This window comes from Piliocolobus tephrosceles, chromosome 3 (assembly GCF_002776525.5).
Source record: "Piliocolobus tephrosceles isolate RC106 chromosome 3, ASM277652v3, whole genome shotgun sequence".
Lineage (NCBI taxonomy): Eukaryota > Metazoa > Chordata > Mammalia > Primates > Cercopithecidae > Piliocolobus > Piliocolobus tephrosceles.
In genome coordinates, this window is record NC_045436.1 from 49,347,157 (window position 1) to 49,366,093 (window position 18,937).

Consider the following 18,937-nt stretch of genomic DNA (forward strand, 5'->3'; position numbering starts at 1 on the left):
AAATGAGAATTAACAACGTACACAGAATCTTGCGAGAGGAGGGGAAGGAAGCAAATACTTAAGGCAGCAAACTTTTGAAACACCCCTAGTTCATGAGGCATGTCACCTATATACAATTGGTTCACTAGGTAAAAGGAGATCATTAAAATAGCTCCATGAGGCCAGTTTTGTTAGGCTAGACAGAGTGCATGCTTCAAATGTAATGAAAATCTATAGCTTTAAAAATATTACATAATCAAGATTTTCAGTTAAATAAGGCCGACCTTTTCTCTTAATAAGGAGGTTTTATTACATAGGGATAGATATTAATATAACATACTCAAAGCGCTAATGCTGAAAAAGGCTAGTCAAATTCACCCTTTTGGGATTTTGCCTTTGTGTTGCTACTTCCTCAATATTTAAAGGTCAGAATTCACACACCCAGCTGAGGTTAGGAAGGCCCAGGAGATCTGGACTAGTGATTCTGATAGAGCAGATGGCAAGGGCCGTGTGGTCGTTGACTCAGGCTACGTGCCCAGGCAATGGTTGTAAATTTAAGTGGATTTAGAACTGCCTTCAGTTTTCACTCTCTTCTACACCACAGAGCTTTCTAGAGTGTGTTCTATTCTGTGGGACATAACAGGATTTTGGCAATGTTAGATTAAACAAAGTTAAACATGCTTTGCTTCAAGATTTCTTGTGACCTTCAATGTGGTAATAACTCTTTGGAGAGATGCAGTACAGAACATCTAAACTTACTTAGCTCAGAAGCCTTTCTGGTAAAGCATCTTATGGAACAAAGTTTTTCAGACACACTTCTGAAAACGCTGTAATAATACATCCATTACACTGCCAAAGTAAACAGTGTAAATCAGCTTAAATCCTTTTAATGGCAGCCACTGTCCCAAGGATATAGTCTAAACTGGATGGCCTTGAACAATCCAGGTCCTGCTTGTCTCCCCAGCCTCCATTTCATTTCTCATCACACCCTTTCACACTCACAATCCTATGAGAAGGAACTACTGGTGGATTTTTTTGGAGATGGAGTCTTAACTCCTCCAAGCATGCACTCTTTTGCTTGTTCCTACATACGCTCCGTATTAGATCCATTATGGCACATACTGCCCTGATTCTAGCTGGCCGTCATTGAGGTTGGGACTGTGTACTATACACTGTTATTATGCTGTTCACTTGGTGCCTACCACAGTGTGTGGCACACAGAAGGCCATAAATATATTCATGGAATTATCGAAATGATACCTACTGCTAGACAGCTGAGGGCACAGTAATTTAGGATGTTGGTAATTTAGGAGTGCCTGGGCCCCACTTTGGAAAGATATAAAGGTTTGGTTTCTCCTATGTGGGCAGCAGAGGGCTCCTATTCTTCCTTAGCCACAAGATACTCTTTGATGAAAGCAGATCTATTGATCCATAGTGAGAGGGAAGCAGAGATGGCACATAGACTGGAATTTCCACACAAAGGTCTCTTTCTTGTCACTGGGACACTAGGCTCTATCAGGTGAATATAGGAAGATGGCACAGACTTGGCGTAAAGGAAATGGAACCTGGTTGAACTCCTCAGAACTGCCAACTTTGGCTCAGAGCCAGGACCGCAGGATAACCTGGTGTAGGTTGTAGGTGTAGGTACTTATTCATCAAGCCCTTCTTTCCTTGGCATCCAGAGAGATGTCATCACAGTTGGGGATGCAGTCATAGTCATTTCTTTCTCATCACTGCTATGGCATCTCAATTTTTTTTTTGTCATTCAAGAACAATAGCATTGATGCTGTGTCTACCACTTTCATCCTGAAGTTTTGCCTTGTAGCAGGCTCACAGAAAAGACAAAGATGGTCATGCTATCAGTGTTCCACAGTGAGAAGGGACTAAAATTGTTTCTCCAGAACTTGGATTTCTGTCTGACTTTCAAAGGGTTCTTTAGGATGGTGACCAACAAAGCTGGCAACCTTGCAGGACCATATCATGAGATCCAGAAATAGCCAGCATAAAGGTCTCTGTTGCTTCTAAGGTCACTGGAGTAGATTAACATCTCTAATTCAAGGTGACTGGCATATGTTGCTCAAGATGCAAGCCTTGTTTGCTTCTTGCTTCTTGCTTCTAATCTTCCTGCACAATGAGAATGGGGTTTCTGATCTCTGGTATGTCACAGTAGAGTCCTGCAAAGGTTGGTTTCTCAAAGATTCTGCCCCTCTGGCCGTCACACAGCTTCCCAGTTCTTTCTTTCCCCACATCTGTGGCTTGGAGCTTGTGGCTGCCACTCCCATCTTGGAGAGATAAAAGACGGGTGCCCGTGTGTGCGCTTTGTTTCTGTGTACGTATGTAACAGTTTTTCTTTTGGTTATAGCCCATTCATGCACTAAAATCAGGCAGCAAAGTATACTATGGTTGTGCAAGAAGGGTTCCATTTGTCATTGGGGAACTCTGTGGTAAAACCACAAGTGTGCTGTCCCACCTGCTGGTTCCCCAAAGGGAAGGATGCAAATTCTTGTGTCTTTTTGATTTCCCTTCATGGTAGGAGAGGTAAACAGCTTGATGGGAATACATGGTGCTGCTATTGTTGTCATTTTTTCCCCAGAATGAGAAACTCTCAATGAATAATTAAATTCTGAGTCACAGTTAAAAGCTAAAATGAGAACCCAACTCTCAAATACTAAAGACCCAGTGCTTAAGACCCTCAAATTTGTTGCCTCTGTACATAAAGCTGCAGTCTTGTATGGGTGATGGAGGCAAGTGGAGTAGGAGAAGGGATAACAATTAAACTACAGTGTGGCCGGGCGTGGTGGCTCACTCCTGTAATCCCAGCACTTTGGGAGGCCAAGGCAGGTGGATCTTCTGAGGTCAGGAGTTCGAGACCAGCCTGGCCAACATGGTGAAACCCCGTCTCTATGAAAACTACAAAAATTAGCTAGGTGTGGTGGCGTGCACCTGTAATCTCAGCTACTCAGGAGGCTGAGCCAGGAGAATCACTGGAACCTGGGAGGTAGACGCTGCAGTGAGCCAAGATGGTGCCACTGCACTTCAGCGTAGGCAACAGATCAGCAAGATACCGTCTTAAAAAAAAAAAAAAGAATTAAACTACAGTGAAGAGGGAGCAAAGCAAATGCAGAGTCATAGCTTCCCCTCTGTGGCGAAGCCATGTGTTTCCTGAGTTATAGAGATATTATTTAGTGAATATGTGAAAAAGATAAAGGCCACTTTGCTACCTCTTTTTTTAATTTCTTATAATTCTCTACATATTTTCAGAATCTGAATGGGCTCATTTGGTACAGACCTAGTCCAGTTAATTTTTCTGAGACTTGAAGAGGGGCAGTTTGATACAGAAATTTGTATATTAACTAAATAGCCTTCAGAAAAAGTATGACAACTTCAATGAAATATACACTCTCTTAAGTTGGTTTTACTACTTGGAGGTAGCCTCACACCATATTAAATATTTCACTGCCCATTTTACCATATATCCAGTGAATATTTAAAATATTGTTCACTATATAGACCTGATTAATTGAAGAAAAATATAGCCTCTTATTGTTGACATTATGAGTTTAGAAATAGCATCCTATGCTAATCTGCAATGCCAAGAAATGAAGATGGTTTAAATCAGATCTCATGACTAATGCATAAGATCCAAAGTTCTTTTATTCCTGGCTATTTTAGAAAACTGGGGTGTATTTTTACCCTAAAAACTAATTCTTAAGATTTACTGAAATAATACAAAATGACTTATAACTAACATCTCACAATCAAGATTTATAGTTTACTGATTATTACAGAAATGATAATTTCCCCAACTGAATTTTAAAAAATATGTATATGCAATGGTTTAAGTCCATATTCAAGAATATTTGATCCTTAGTTGTTGCTATTTTTGTTTTCAGATAATATCAGGAAAGATAATGTGCTTTAATAAAATGGAAAGTTTAGATTGATTTCTGCATTTGCTGGTCCATTTTAATTGTACTTATTGTGAATTCATTGAAATGGAAAGAAATATATCCAGCAATAAAGTAGGCCTGTTATTTCTGCTTGTTTTTGTTTTGGTCATGACAAACTGTGAAATGCTGTGTTTTTTCTATAGTTCTAGTCCATGAAATCTGCAATCTTTCCACTTGATTTACGAAGGACCCTTAATTACTGCTGTCATTAGCACCTAGTGTTCAAAACAGTCTGTTTAAATGTACTGTTAGTCTCACCTCCAAGTCCCTGCTTGCTTTATTTTTTTCCAAGGGTAAGTAAAACAATAATTGACTTAGTAACAACAATCATTATGTACAGTGAATTAAATAATATTAAACATTTTTAAAGCCTATTTCCATTTATTTAGAATTTGGTATTTGTGTGTTCAGACTGGCCTAGACTTAGAACAAGTGTCCATAAGTAGCGCTGTTACTAGCGCAGACTTATTACTTGGGTTTTAAAAACAAGTCATTCATTTGCCTTTTTCTTTCCATATGGATAGGGATGACAGACAACTGCTGTAAAGCTTCAATGTTTCTGCCTGGTCATGCACATTTCTGCAATATAATGCATAAATGTATAACAACAACTTGGGATCGCTTGATAACCTCCCTTGGAATAAGGAAACCCAACCAGGCGCGTCCCCGCGCACGCGCGCGCGCGTACACAGACACACACACACTCACACACGCTCTCACGCACACACACAGGTCAAAAGTTGATTTATTTCTGAGATCTCCTAGAATCTTTCTTCTCCCCGTTGCTGGCGGCTCTGGGCTTCTCCGCCGGGCGGTAGTGTGGTTGGGGGCGTGGGAGGGGCGCGGGGCGCCGAGGCGACGGAGGCGGGAGCCGGGTGCTGGTGCGTGCCGCGCCCGCTCCTGCCGGGTGAGAGTCCGGGCCGGGTTTTGCGCCGTGTCCGCGGGCTTGTCTCACGGCCTCCAGCCGCCGCCGCTGCCGTGTTTACTGAGCTCGCGCGTCCTGATATCACTCCGCTGGCATGGAGGAGGAGGAGGAGGTGGAGGAGCGAGAGGAGGAGGAGGAGGCGGCGGCGGCGGCGGCGGCGAGCAGTTGATCATTGTGATGGTGGCAGGAGCAGCGGCGGCAGCGGCAGCCCAGCCGAGCGTTAGGTGCTGCTCTCCGCGCGGCGTTTTGCAAAGGACTTCACCGATCTACTTTTGCAGTCGCCTCGGACTGTCCATGTGTTTACTTCCCCCAGCCCGAGGATTCGATATCTAGGTTCCTGTGAAATGCAACTGAACAGCCAAAGTACTTTGAGAACACGGGGCGGCATAAACACCAAAACTTTTTTGTGGAAGGAAAATGCAATAAGCAAGCTTGCCGTTTTCCGATGCGGTGTGGAGTGAGTGTGTGTCGCGCGTGTCCGCACTGGAGGCATATGCTTGTGTGTGTACATGGGGTGTGTTTTTCGGTACGTAGGGAGAAAATGCTTGCCAACCACCGGAAATCTCCTGGAATTTATTAGAAAATAATGGATTATAAAAAGAAGGCAGGCGAGGAGCGGATCTCCCCTTGAGTTGCAACCCGATTTGCTGCTGGCTCAGTTTGTTGTGATTCTTTTTGTTGATAGGTGTCTGATGGTATTCCGATAACGTTCCCCCCTTTTCTTCCCCTCGAGCTTTTACAGTTTAAAAAAAGGAAACAAAAAACCACCCCAAAATCTCCCCCCCCCCCTTTTTTTTCGCCCCGTCGGGATCGCCGTTTCCATCCATGTGCTTGCGTCTCCCCCGCGTTCCACTTAAACTATTTTAATCCTTGGACCCAAGGAGGAGGCTGATAGGGGGGTGGATAAAAAAAGTTCTTCCAAAATAGTGTGCCCGGGGAGCAGGATGGGGGATTTCGCAGCCCCCGCTGCTGCCGCGAATGGCAGTAGTATTTGCATCAACAGTAGCCTGAACAGCAGCCTCGGCGGGGCCGGGATCGGTGTGAATAATACTCCCAATAGTACTCCCGCTGCTCCGAGTAGCAATCACCCGGCTGCCGGTGGCTGCGGCGGCTCCGGGGGCCCCGGCGGCGGCTCGGCGGCCGTTCCCAAGCACAGCACCGTGGTGGAGCGGCTCCGCCAGCGCATCGAGGGCTGCCGGCGGCACCACGTCAACTGCGAGAACAGGTACCAGCAGGCTCAGGTGGAGCAGCTGGAGCTGGAGCGCCGGGACACCGTGAGCCTCTACCAGCGGACCCTGGAGCAGAGGGCCAAGAAATCGAGCGCCGGCACCGGCAAACAGCAGCACCCGAGCAAACCCCAGCAAGATGCGGAGGCTGCCTCGGCGGAGCAGAGGAACCACACGCTGATCATGGTGAGGGCGCACGGGCAGCGGGCTTGCGGCGCGCGTTGGGGGTTGTGGTGGTGGTGGTAGTGGGGGGCGCGTGGAGCTTCTTACATAGGGGTACAAGGGTCTGATTTGCACGGTGGGTGAAGTGGGCTGAAGCCGAAGGGTTAACGTCAACTTTTCTTAGGGAAAAAGCTGCCGTCGCCGCTACCTGTTAATCTGTCAAGGTTGTCAGATTTGGGGAGGAGGGGGCGAGAGGGGAGAAGCCAGTCACGACTGCGAGGGGCGGAGGGAGCCTAGAGGAACGTCGAAGTGAGGTGCTGGAAAAGTTTCCCCCCTTCCCTTTCTTAGATACCGATTTGAAAGAGTGAACCCCTGAGTTGAAACCTTGCTCCTCCTCTTCGCCGCTTCCCACCCCACCTCTAGCCGCGCCGCCTCTTCTCCCCAGACCCGTCCCCCTACGCCCACCCCTCTGCACATCCGCTGGGTGCGTGGAGATATTGATGCTGTCGCAGATTCTGGGCGGGCACCAGGCCCTCAACCCCTAGGGGGAAGCGGGGAAGGAGAGCCTCTCGCCTCCTCTCCCCTGCTCACCCACTTTGGGCTGAGAAAGTCTGAGAGTTTTGTGAATGAACTTTGAAGTGGGTGAGAAACGAGCGAGGGTGGTTGCGCGCGGGGGTGCTCCAGGGAGCGCGCGCGGATGCGGGGCGCGGATGCGCTCCGCTGGTTGCTCGAGACTTGAGGCCAGCCCGGCAGGTGGAGCGGCTGGGAGGGTTAAGAGGGGAGCGGCCTGGAGGGGGCGGGAGGGGAAAGCAACACCCAAGGTTTGCGCCAAGAGGCCCCACCATACAACTTCGCTTGGGATTCTTTCCTTTTTTCCTTTTAAACTTGCTTGCACGGAGTCCTCCGCTTGGCTCCCCCCGCCCCACTGCCCACCAACTTTGGGGGCCTGCCTAATAAGCCCAGAGCTGTGGAAGGTAGCAGGGAGGTAAAAGAGGCTTAAATGGCTGGGTGGGCGGGTTCGAGGTAGGATGAGCAGCCAATGGCTTAACTTCTCCAGGAGGAAGGGGCAGTTCCCACCCCCAAGCCGGAGGCTAGAATCCTTTCTCTTATCTCCCTTCTCCGGTTCTTTTGCTTTCCTTTCTGGGTGAGGGGAGGCCGGAAGCTTGGGAAGGGTGTCTGCGCCCCCTCCCCCACCGCGCCGCCCGGGTGCTGGGTGGGCCGGGCGACGGGAATCCTGAGCGTGCCGGGGCCGCGCACCTTCGCCCGTTTCCCGTGCAGACCGCCCTGCGATCGGCGGCGCAGAGCCCGGCAGGGGCGGCTCTCCCGTCGTGCGGTTTAGAAATCGCACACGTTCCCGGTCTGTGAGTCCCCGGCGCCGGGGGTGGTGCCAGTGCTGCCGCGGGCTTTCGCCGGGCGCTCGGGCCGGTGCTCGGTGACAAAGAGTAGGCTTGGGGGAGGGGAGGCGACGCCGCAGCGCTCGCTCCCCACCTCCCCCCACCCCGCACGTGAAGAGGAACAATTTGTTTATCTTGGGCCTCAAGAATCCTTCCCTCCTCCCAGTTCTCCGAGGGCGCCCTACCCCTCCTCCCTCCCCTCCCAGGTCGGCGCGATCCTGCCCAGTCCCGCCGGCAGCACCTTCCCTCCTCCTCTTCCTCCTCCCCCTCCCCTGCCTCCTCCTCCAGCCCCTCTTGCCCGCCTTCTCCCTCCCTTTTGGAACGTGGCCATGGGGGAGGGAGCGGGAGGCGCTTTGTCCGCCTCGCGGCCCAGCTCAGCCCCCGGGGCCGCCGGGCTGGGAGGGGTGCTGCGCCCCGTGGCCCTGCCCCCTCCATCGCGGCTGTCCCCGCCCCGCCGCGCCCCCCATGCCCCCGCTCCCCTCCTCTCCCTTCCCCCTGCGGCTGAGGCTGCCCCGAGCGCGAAGAAGGGGCCGTCTCGGTTGGTTTTGAGGAAGAACGACAGTCCCGGAGTCGGGGGAGGTTCTCGCTTTACAAACAGGAAGCCGAAAACCACTGACACACTGTAGCTTTTCTGATTGTAGCCGGAGGCGCGGCCGGTCCTGCATCTCGACTGTAGCTCCAGTCCCTTCTCCAACCTAGTTCTCTCCCAGCCCCAGCCCCCCTCGCGCCCGTCCACGGAGGAGGAGATTCATTTTGTGAACCTGAGTCTGAGAATTTAAGAGGAACTGAAGGTTTCATTCCTGCCCACCCCGCGTCCTCTTTTCGTGTGTTTGTACACCCCACGCGCATAGGTTGCGGAGAAGTTGGCTCCTTTCGGGAGGCTCCAAAATTCCCGTGCCACAGAATTTCTCACAACCTTTGGGGATCAAGGACTGCTGTGACGTTTACCTCGCCAGCTGGGCGACCCTGGAACAAAAGCCAGTGCCGTTTCCAGTGCCGGGTCTCTGGACACGGCAAGATGAGTAGCGTTTGCGACCAGAAAGTTTTGGTGTTTGGGTTCTGTTCTCTGGTTTCCTCCCTGGGAGATGGGTGGAGGGAGGGCTCGGGTGCGCGCGCCTGGGTTGTGATACACTCGCAGGTGGAAGCAAGCCCAGCCTCCTGACCTTACTGAGAAGAAGACAGCAAACCCAAGCCACAGCTTACTTTTGAAAATAAAAAGATAATGCTTGCTTGAATAGAGACATCAGCTGTAGATTTCATAGTGAATCCCAGTTTAGCAAATTAGCAACAGATAGACTTGAAAGATTGACTGCCTGAAAACAAAATTTTCTATCAGTTTATGACAATGAGTTAGCCTGTTGATTAGACTTATGCATTAATAAATGCCAGAGCTATGTACAGAATAGGAGTGTATTTTAGCTTCAGCTGTTACACGTGCATCTCTCACTGGTATGTGTGATGAGTGTAATGAATGTAATGTAAGCCTTAACTCTTAAGCAGAGTTGCAAGTAAATTCTGTGTACCAAAAAAAAAAAAAAAAAAAAAAAACCCCACATACTCCACAAGTTATATTTCCTTTTAAAATAATTAGTTTAAAAAGTAACCTTGGCCTCTGAAATGAGAGTATTTTAGCAGTCTGTATATGAGGTAAAATCTCAAAAATAGAGATTGTAAAGAAAACGTTGCTCTTCGTTTTCTTGAATTGACTGCTTTATTATAGTTGTACTCCAGTGAGGCACAGAACAATTAAATGTAGTTCTCAGATTGGGCGCTCTATTTGGAAAACCCTCAAAAAAAACAATGATCACCCACAGCCAAATAATAATAAGGTGATAGGTGATATAAAAATAAAGATGAATAGGATTCTTTACTGTTTTATTGGTATTGTTTACCTTCTAAGGACCAGTATATCCAAAGTACTAAATAGCGATTAATTATCTTTCTGCCTTGCTTGGGTTAAGAAGGCAGTCTAATGAGGGCTTTGCCTCTTTTGATTTTTCTTGTCTTACACATTTACAAGAGTGGGCATGAAAAACAAAAAGCAAACAAAAAGCAGAGTGGGTGAGGGGTAAAATTTTTCCTTGGCTACAGGCTGCTGCAGAAGCGGCTGGGTTCTGTGTGGGTCCTCACCAACCCTGTTGATAGAGTAGGTGGCGCAGGCCTGGGTTTGAAGCTGCACTACCTAGGTATTAGGTCCGTTCTGAACATTAGTCACATGATCCCACCCCAACCACCACCACTTTATTAACATATAAGTTTTTTTCTTCCCCTCAAAAGACTTGGTGAAAACTATTGACTTCACCTGTCAGAGAGCCTCATTTGAAAATACATCTTTTAATTATTTGTGGTAACAAAAGGGGGCATTGTTTATTTGCTGTATTTGGAACTGAGGCCCTGGTTAAAATTTTAAGGTGAATTTCAATTGACAAGTTCATTTTCAAGCTGAGCAGGCACATCAAAAAGCATGACAGTGCACAGTTTTCAAAATTTCAAAATGCTGATAGTCTTACTTGACCTAGATAAGACCCATATTGTTTTCATGACCTCTTCACTGTATTAGCACCATCGTAACTTTCAGAGTGTGCTTAATTTATATACAGCTTACAGACTGCATAAATCTATGTGACCCCTGTTCTGAAGAGCTTATCACATAATTCATAACATGCATTTGATAATAAATGCATTATTACTGAGTATTGGAGACAGCTATAGCCCGTCCAAAATGTTCCATCCATTCCTGGAATAGATTCAGGAAATGTCAACATATTAGTCCACTGCTAAATCTCCTTATACATGAATCTGGCTTCCCGTTTCTTACCCTGTTGAAGGTAAATTACTGGCTCTGTATCAATTTTTTTGGCAAGCTCGTGTTACCAGGCTATTTCTACATCTTCCCTATGATAACCTTTTCTTCAGCTTATCCTGTTCTGCCCCTAGCATGGGTAACAGGATAGACTGTCTTTCAGAAAGCTTTCCATTACCCAACACATTGTGTCTTAAGTTTGTGGAAAACTTTTTGAAATTTCATTTTTTCTGTCCTTCACATGTATTTTTTTTCTTTTAATTCTCAAGAAGCATTTTTTTAAGCTCCAATACATATTTAATTCTGTTATGTTCTTCGGTTGTGGTACATTTTAGTACTGGGCAGCTAGTGGTCAGAAAAGTAGAAGTAGAGTTAGTTAACTATTAATCATAATCTACAAAATGCTCTTCAAGCTGGGTTCCTTCCCAAGGAAAGCCAAGTTTTCAGGAAGCTAGTATGCTTGATACTTTCTACCCTGTCTCATTAGAATTATAAGGGTAAGCTTTAGAATCTTTTTCAGGTTTTCTGCCACCTGATAGGAGAAAAGTGGTCAGTCCTGGTACATAGTTTACTGACATCTCTGGAAGAAGAAAGATGAGGAATTTAAACATTAAAATAGAATTATATAGAGTTATTTTCTGAATATTGCTGTGAGACTAACAGCCAACTGTTGGTAAAGAGGTTTTCCTGCACATTTGGTTGAGATAGGAATAAGGTATTTCTCTCTCTCATGCATGCATGTGCGCATGTGCACACACGCACACGCACTCTCACATGTTCACTCATTCACTTACCCTGGTGAGGGTGCCAGACAAGGGATCTAGTGTAAGAACCTGTTTTGCATGTTACATAGTAATTCTTGGATACATTTGAAGTACTTGTGTGATTACTGTTCCCTGTTTGTTAAGTAACAGTCCTGTCTTATACTCTTCAGCTTAAAAGGCGAAATTCTGTTGTCTTTTTCCACATTACCCATCTTGGAGAACTGTGAAACCAATCAATCAGACATCAGACTCTTATAAAGAGAAACATATTTAAAACTCACTGTCAAGATTTTCATAGTGTGTACCTTTTAAGTCTCCCAAATAGCTTTACATTTTTCACTCTATTATTCAAAGGCTGATTATTGAGTTTTCAGATCCCCTGGCTGCTTGCTTTCTTTTTCCTTCCCCCACCTGCTGCCAACCTTTTGGTCTTTTCAGTGATCTTTAACACCTTTATCAAAGAGTGGGAAGAAGCAATAAGAAGAGAAAAAATTTAATTTTGGTGCTCCTGACTCTCAGAACTAATGAAACAATCGGATACAATACCATTTTGGATTTAATATGGATTTGCCTTTATTCTTCCTTAGCACAAATAATAAAGACTGAGTTTCTAATTTCATTCATTCATTCAGCAGCATTGGTACATTGTCTGTAGTGCTTCATGGAAGTTAAAATGCTAAATCACGCTCTTGCATCCAAGACTTTGACAATGTATATTCTCTGTAGATTTTCGGTATTATGCTAGCCACATTCAAGGGGATAACAATTTTTTTTTTTTTTTTTTTTGAGATGGAGTCTTGCTCTGTGGTCAGGCTGGAGTGAAGTGGTACAATCTCGGCTCACTGCAAACTCTGCCTCCTGTGTTCAGTTGATTCCCCAGCCTCAGCCTCCCCCGAGCAGATGGAACTACAGGCATGTACCAACCACCATGCCCTGCTAGTTTTTTGTATTTTAGTAGAGACGGTGTTTCACCATGTTGGCCAAGATGGTGTTGATCTCCTGACCTTGTGATCCACCCGCCTCAGCCTCCCAAAGTGCTGGGATTACAGGCGTGAGCCACCGCACCCGGCCAAATTTTTAAAAATCAATATAGTCATTGGTGCTAATGACAGCAGTTTCAGGCTTCAAGGGTGTTATATCACCTTTCCATGATTTTTAAGGAAAACATAATATGCTTTACTTTCCTGTTGTTTCAAACCAATTTGACATTAGTATCTGCAAAATAAGTTAATTTGCAGATGACTGCTCCAAAATTACAGGATCCCCCCACAAATTAAATTTTTATTACAAATACGGCCTGCTTTACAGATTCCAAAAATTCACTATTCAGTTTTGTGAGTTGCAAATGTAGCTTCTGAAAAATCAGCTGTCACCAGTAACTGATTAATTTAGTTTAATTTTTTTGTTATTGTTTAAATCTAAGAAATTTTAAAGAACAAAAGAAATAGGGTTAGATAAAATTACTCAGAAAATGGAGTTGAGGGCCTGCTATATAGTAAGTACTTAAAAATCATGGGGTTCCATTCAGTGGATCAGAGAAGGAGCACACGTTTTTAAAAGTCTACTTGGCAGTTCCATCTGTGAAACAGTGGAGGGGTTTTTGAGTTTCTTTCTCCATTTGGGAGAGAAGAACAGCATTCAGCATTCTTTGAGGGTCACATGCACACATGGATAGGAGCAGGAGATTACTACTATGGCAAGCTGTGCATACTATTCCTGGAGGAATTTAATAAAAAAATCTCAAAAGGTAGCTGGGCATGGTGGCTCATGCCTGTAATCCCAGCACTATGGGAGACTGAGATGGGTGAATCAGTTGAGGTCAGGAGTTTAAGACCAGCCTGACCAACATGGTGAAACCCCATCTCTACTAAAATACAAAAATTAGTCGGCGTGGTGGCACACGCCTGTAATCCCAGCTACTTGAGAGGTGAGAGGCTGAGGCAGGAGAATTGCTTGAACATGGGAGGTGGAGGTTGCAGTGAGCCGAGATTGTGCCATTGCACTCCAGCCTGGGCAACAAGAGTGAAACTCCTCAGAAAACACACACACACACACACACACACACACACAAAACGCTGGGCGCAGTGGCTCACGCCTGTAATCCCAGCACTTTGGGAGGCCGAGAGGGTGGATCATGAGGTCAGGAGTTCGAGGTGAGCCTGACCAACAGGGTGAAACCCCATCTCTACTAAAAGTACAAAAATTAGCTGGGTGTGGTGGCGCATGTCTATAATCCCAGCTACTTGGGAGGCTGAGGCAGAATTGCTTGAACCAGGGTGGTGGAGTTTGCAGTGAGCTGAGATCGTGCCACTGAACTCCAGCCTGGTGACAGAACGAGATCCCGTCTCAAAAAAACAAAACAAAACAAATCTCAAAAGGCTTGTAGTACTTCCTCTGACATAAAGAAAGTGATTCCGCACGAATAATTTAGGCACCTTTTGATTATATTGGACTTCCCATTGGTTGGAAATAACCTTTATGCTGAAGTAGAACCTTTTAAAATGCTAATAACTAACATTCATCCCCCTTTCGCAATGGCTTAACAACTGTAGCAAACTTAAGTGAAATACTTAGTTTTTAACTACGAACTTTCAGAATTTTCCTAACTCCTTTTATCTCCATCCTGTTGAGTAGAATCTGGTTGTGTATCGTTTCATGTTTATGGACCCTCCACCCCTCAACTGTTAACAGCGTTTACTTCCATGGGTAACGGAGGTTATTAGGTTACATTGCTGTGTATCTCTTCTTCCCTTTCCCAACATCTTTCTCCACCTCCAGAGTACCTCTGGACAGGGGCTTCTATCCCTTCAAAGGAAAAGGCCGAAGTGCTCTAAGTCTGTTTGTGTAGATTCAACCTGGGTTGCAACTGTGACTCAAAAGGATTGCACAGCTCTGAAAGACATGCTCTGCTTGTGCCCTTTATTCTCACTCTGGTTGGTTATTTTTCTTTCTTTGTTTGTTAGATGCTGAAAGTAGCTCAGTGATTGAGAGTGAATCTAAAAGGCTGGGTACCCAGTAAAGGGCTTGAACTAGTGGTAAGGTAGGAGAGGCAAAAAGGGATGAGCATTTTGGAGGCATCACCTAGAGTGGATATCAGGGTACAGAGACATGTGAGAGCATGTGTGGATAAACAGACTATATGTTGGTGCTTTGGGAGTTTACAGAAGCAAAGCATGCTTTTAGTAACCTATTCTGAACTTGGAGAACTTACTGAAACTCAAATATATATTTTTAAGAGCTAATGGCTCTATTGTTTGTACCTGGAAAACAAATCATGTTCCTGAAATATTTCCGTGCTCTCTTAAATTATTACTACTGCTATGTGAATGGATTTACTATAGGATTCCTTTAATTCTTTTTTTTTTTTTTGGTTTTGCTTTTTTTCCGGAGACAGGGTCTCACTGTGTCACCCAGGCTGTAGTGCAGTGGCACGATCTACCTCCCATGTTCAGGCAATTCCCCTGCCGCAGCCTCCCGAGTAGCTGGGACTACAGGTGCTCACCACCACTCCCAGCAAATTTTTTGTATTTTTGGTAGAGATGGGTTTTTGCTGTGTTTCCCAGGCTGGTCTCGAACTCCTGAGCTCAGGCAATCTGCCTGTCTCGGCCTTCCAGAGTGTTGGGATTACAGGCGTGAGCCACTGAGCCTGGCCTTAATTCATTGATTATTAACTGGTAGAGGTTTGGGCCTACCCCAGGAATATTTGGCAATGCAGGGAGACATTTTTGGTTGTCACAGCTGGAGGGCTGCTGCAGGTGTCTAGAAGGTAGGGGTAGAGGTGGGTAGAAGGAAGGGATTCTACTAATATCCTACAAGAGATTACAGCCATAACAGAGAGTTACCTGATCCAAAATATTGCTGCTGATGAGGGGCCCTGCTTTAAACCAAGAGCTCTCCTGGAGTTTTGAAAATATGAAAGAAGATGGGTTTACACATGTGGCATTACTCTCAGCTTTTTGAAAACACTCATTACTTGAAGAGTGGAGAGAGGCAGAGGTGCAGCGATGAGGTGAAAGATGCCTGGGAAGAAGTTAGAAGACTGCTGTGTTGCATGGCAGCGCCATCCTAGCTGGCCATGTGGTATGATGTTCTGACTGTTTACTTCATGATTGTTATCTCTTCTTGCCTGTCAGAAAGGTGAACGGTTGTCTTTTTGAGACGGAGTCTTGCTCTGTCACCGAGGCTAGAATGCAGTGGCGTGATCTCAGCTCACTGCAACCTCCACCTCCCGGGTTGAAGCGATTCTCCTGCCTCAGCCTCCCGAGTAGCTGGGATTATAGGTATGCGCTATCACACCTGGCTAATTTTTGTATTTTTAGTAGAGATGAGGTTTCGCCATGTTGGTCAGGCTGGTTTTGAACTCCTGACCTCATGATCTGCCTGCCTTGGCCTTCCAAAGTGCTGGGATTACAGGTGTGAGCCACCACGCCTGGCCAGTTGTCATTCTTTTTACCTCACAGAGTCATTGATCAAACGAGTTAGTATATGTAAAAGTCCTGAATACCTTATGGTGCTGCACAAATGCTAGGCATGTTTTAATGAATTCCTTTCATTTCACTTAGTTGTTGCCTTCTGCCCAAATGCAGACTTCACGTTGAGTGATTTGAGGCTGATTTCACTCGTGCACAAGCCAACGTCTCCTGAACGTGTGCTGAACAACTGCTGCACATTGGCCACTGTTTTAGCCACTGGAGATGCAGTGGTGAACAGGATGTCCATGTTCTCAGTGGGACTGCAGCAGGACATAGTTTCACATTTCAAATTAGTTTTATGAAATGGTATTTGTTGTCTTATTAGACATGTAAATGGAAACACTTAAAAAAACTTGAACATTTAGGAAAATCCTAAGGGCGTTAGATGGCTTTGTATCTTCTTGCAAGCATTGCTTTCTGTGACAAAATTCATTTCAAATAAAACTGTGCAGAGGAGAGGATTAGTTGGTGTGGTGGGGAATAAGATTAAAGTGTGGTATAGTTATTAAAAATGAGGCAGATTGTCTTTCTTTCCCCCCTTGTCTTTGGGACTAGGTGACACTTGTAGCACCAGGATCATGGCTTGACGTTGAGCTTTTAGAGGAAACTAGACAAAGAGGAGAACATTTAGAAAGAAGCATGCAGGAAGGTGCAAAGTCTTGAAACAATGTCACAGGAAGAACAGTTGGAAGACCTGGAGGTGTTTAGTCTGATTTAGGGGGTGATAGGATTGCTTTCTTAAAATATTTGAAGGACTGTCACTTGAAGGGATTAGATGTGCTCTGTATGGCCTCAAGGGGATAAATTTAAGATCTTTGGTTGACAGTTATTAGGATCCAGGTTGTAGTTTAATAGATAGATTTAAAAAGACAATCTTATGAAAATTTAAGCTGTTCAAAGACGAAATAGGCTGCTTTGCTGAGTAGAACTGTCCCAGCAAAAGTTGTTCATTTGGCTGGAACATTGGAGAGGGACTGGGACTTTGTCTATTCATTATTATATTTCCATGACTTGAAAGGACCTACCTGTACATAGGAGGAACTGTAAATTTAATTTGTTGAATAAATTACTAAATAAAAGTAAATAGGTTAAGAAGTGACTTAATTCCTCCCCTCAATGTTATTTCCTTTCTCAGAAGTAACTACAGTCTGGAATCTTTCTCCAGACCCTCTTCTGTTCACTTACATATATATTATATATTGTACATATTGTACGTAATCACATATTCATTTTTTCCTACATAAATGGAATCATATTATGTATACTTGTCTGAAATACAGTTTTTTCTCTTTCATATATTTTAGAGAGCCATCCAAGTTGGTACATATAGATCCTCAACTCATTCTTTTTAACTGCTATATAGCATTCCATATTATGACCATTTCATAATTTATTGAATGATTCTCTATTGATAGATACTTTAGTGGTTTCTTATTTTTTGCCAAATAAATGTTTCTGTAATGAACATCCTTATCCATATATCCTTATACATATGTGAGCATTCTGTGGCACAGATTTAGGGTTCTTTCTATAGATATAATATGTGTAAAGAGAAAAATGTTGGCGGAAAAATCTCTTAATCTAATACGGTTTAATATAGCACCTGAATCTTATTACAGCCCATTTTAGGGCAAATGATAATTATATCTCCTTAACAATATGGCTTAAAACAGTATCAACTCTAGTAACTGGTGTTGGTCTTTGCACAGAACACTACTAGTTTTTAAAGGCTGTGTATTTGGCAAATAACACATCTTATAGGAGTGACATTCCTTTTTCTCAGCTGGCCCTTAAAGAGGTTTTACTGAAGGAGGAACCTGCTCAACCAGGTCCTGCTCATTCTGTGAAAGTGGGAAATTCACTTCCTTGAACAAGTTTGTGGTTCTTTTTACCTTTCCTGAGCTTTGTGTTTCATAAGCGTGATTATATGGCTTTATTTGCAAAATGTATTTCAGTGGGTGATACAGTACCTGGGGTGTTCATGGGTGCAGATTGGAGTGGTCATAAAAATCTCAGGTCTGTGAGTTGCCACTTCCTACAGATTAAATTACCCTGACTAATCCAGTCATCTGTGTAACACGGTAATAACAACCTGCTGACCTGGCCAACTGTAGAAAATGCATCAAAATGACTTGCTTCGACAGGCACCTTATAGCATTTGTTTAGACAGTGAGAAGTCCTATCAGTTTTCATTATAAACAGGTGCTGCAGTGGTCTGACGACTGCCCTTCATCAGAGTTCTTAGTTGTTTTGCTTTCCCTTTGGCATAGCAGCTCCCCTACACTGAGATAATAATAATTATCATCTATATTTTTACAATAGCCGGAGCAACCTGGCTCCAGAATCTGTGCTCTTGGTTACTACATTTTTCTGCCTTCACCTGACTGCAGTGTTTCTTCTTGGAAAGGTTGTCTGAGCAACTGCATTTTCTAAATAGCCGTGTTTTCCCAAAGAGCAGTTCTCATCTATTTGACTTTCCTTTATCGGTCTGAACAGGAGCCACAGTTCAGGGACATGGTAGTGCTGGTTCTTGCCAGGCCCTGCTGTTTTATGATGAGGTCCCCAACTTTGCTGTCTCCTGGCCTCACATACCTCTGGCCTTGAGTGTTTCTCCTCTCCCCATCTCCTTTCCCACCACGTCATGTTCTACCTTTGTGACAGTGACAATAGGACCTGGAACCTTGTACAAGGTGCATGTGGCAATGATTTGACCCAGAGAGATAAACCAAGGGTGGGAATGTACGTGATCCGGGGCCTAAACTTTATATGTCATTCTCTACCAAATGATTCCAATAAACTAAGTATTATGCTTCAATTTAAAATCTAGATTTGGTTTAGGCATTTTTTTGCCATTTAGCTGGGCCCATAGCATCTTATTGCTTCCTTCTTTATTCTGAACCTTTGGCTAGCTAAGTTAATGCAGCTATGTGCTCACTGTAAGCTTTAGGGAAGGGGGCTTCCTCATTCCCAAGATAGCTAGGTGCCTTCTGTTTCAGTGGCTTAAACAGCAAAAGTTGATTATGTACATACAATAAAAAACTTCTCTCTTAATCTTGCACATAGGCCATCCAATATGATAAATTAAGAGATTCTATTTTTATTTCTTTTTTTTTTTGAGATGGAGTCTCACCCTGTTACCCAGGCTGGAGTGCAGTGGCGCGATCTTCGCTCACTACAACCTTTGCCTCCTGGGTTCAAGCAATTCTCCTGCCTCAGCCTTCTGAGTAGCTGGGACTACAGGTGCATGCCACCATGCCCGGCT

The 18,937-nt window shown here is 44.8% G+C and overlaps 1 protein-coding gene across 1 annotated transcript in view; it reads left to right on the top strand.

Annotated features, from left to right (window-relative positions):
- Positions 1-4,943: 4,943 nt before the first annotated feature.
- The window catches only part of MAML3 (mastermind like transcriptional coactivator 3), a 437,625-nt gene continuing 423,631 nt past the window's right edge, over positions 4,944-18,937 (top strand). The window contains exon 1 of the mRNA XM_023225968.2: positions 4,944-6,266. Coding sequence (XP_023081736.2) covers positions 5,799-6,266 — 468 coding nt within the window. The 5' untranslated portion in view covers positions 4,944-5,798. The remainder of the gene's footprint in view (positions 6,267-18,937) is intronic.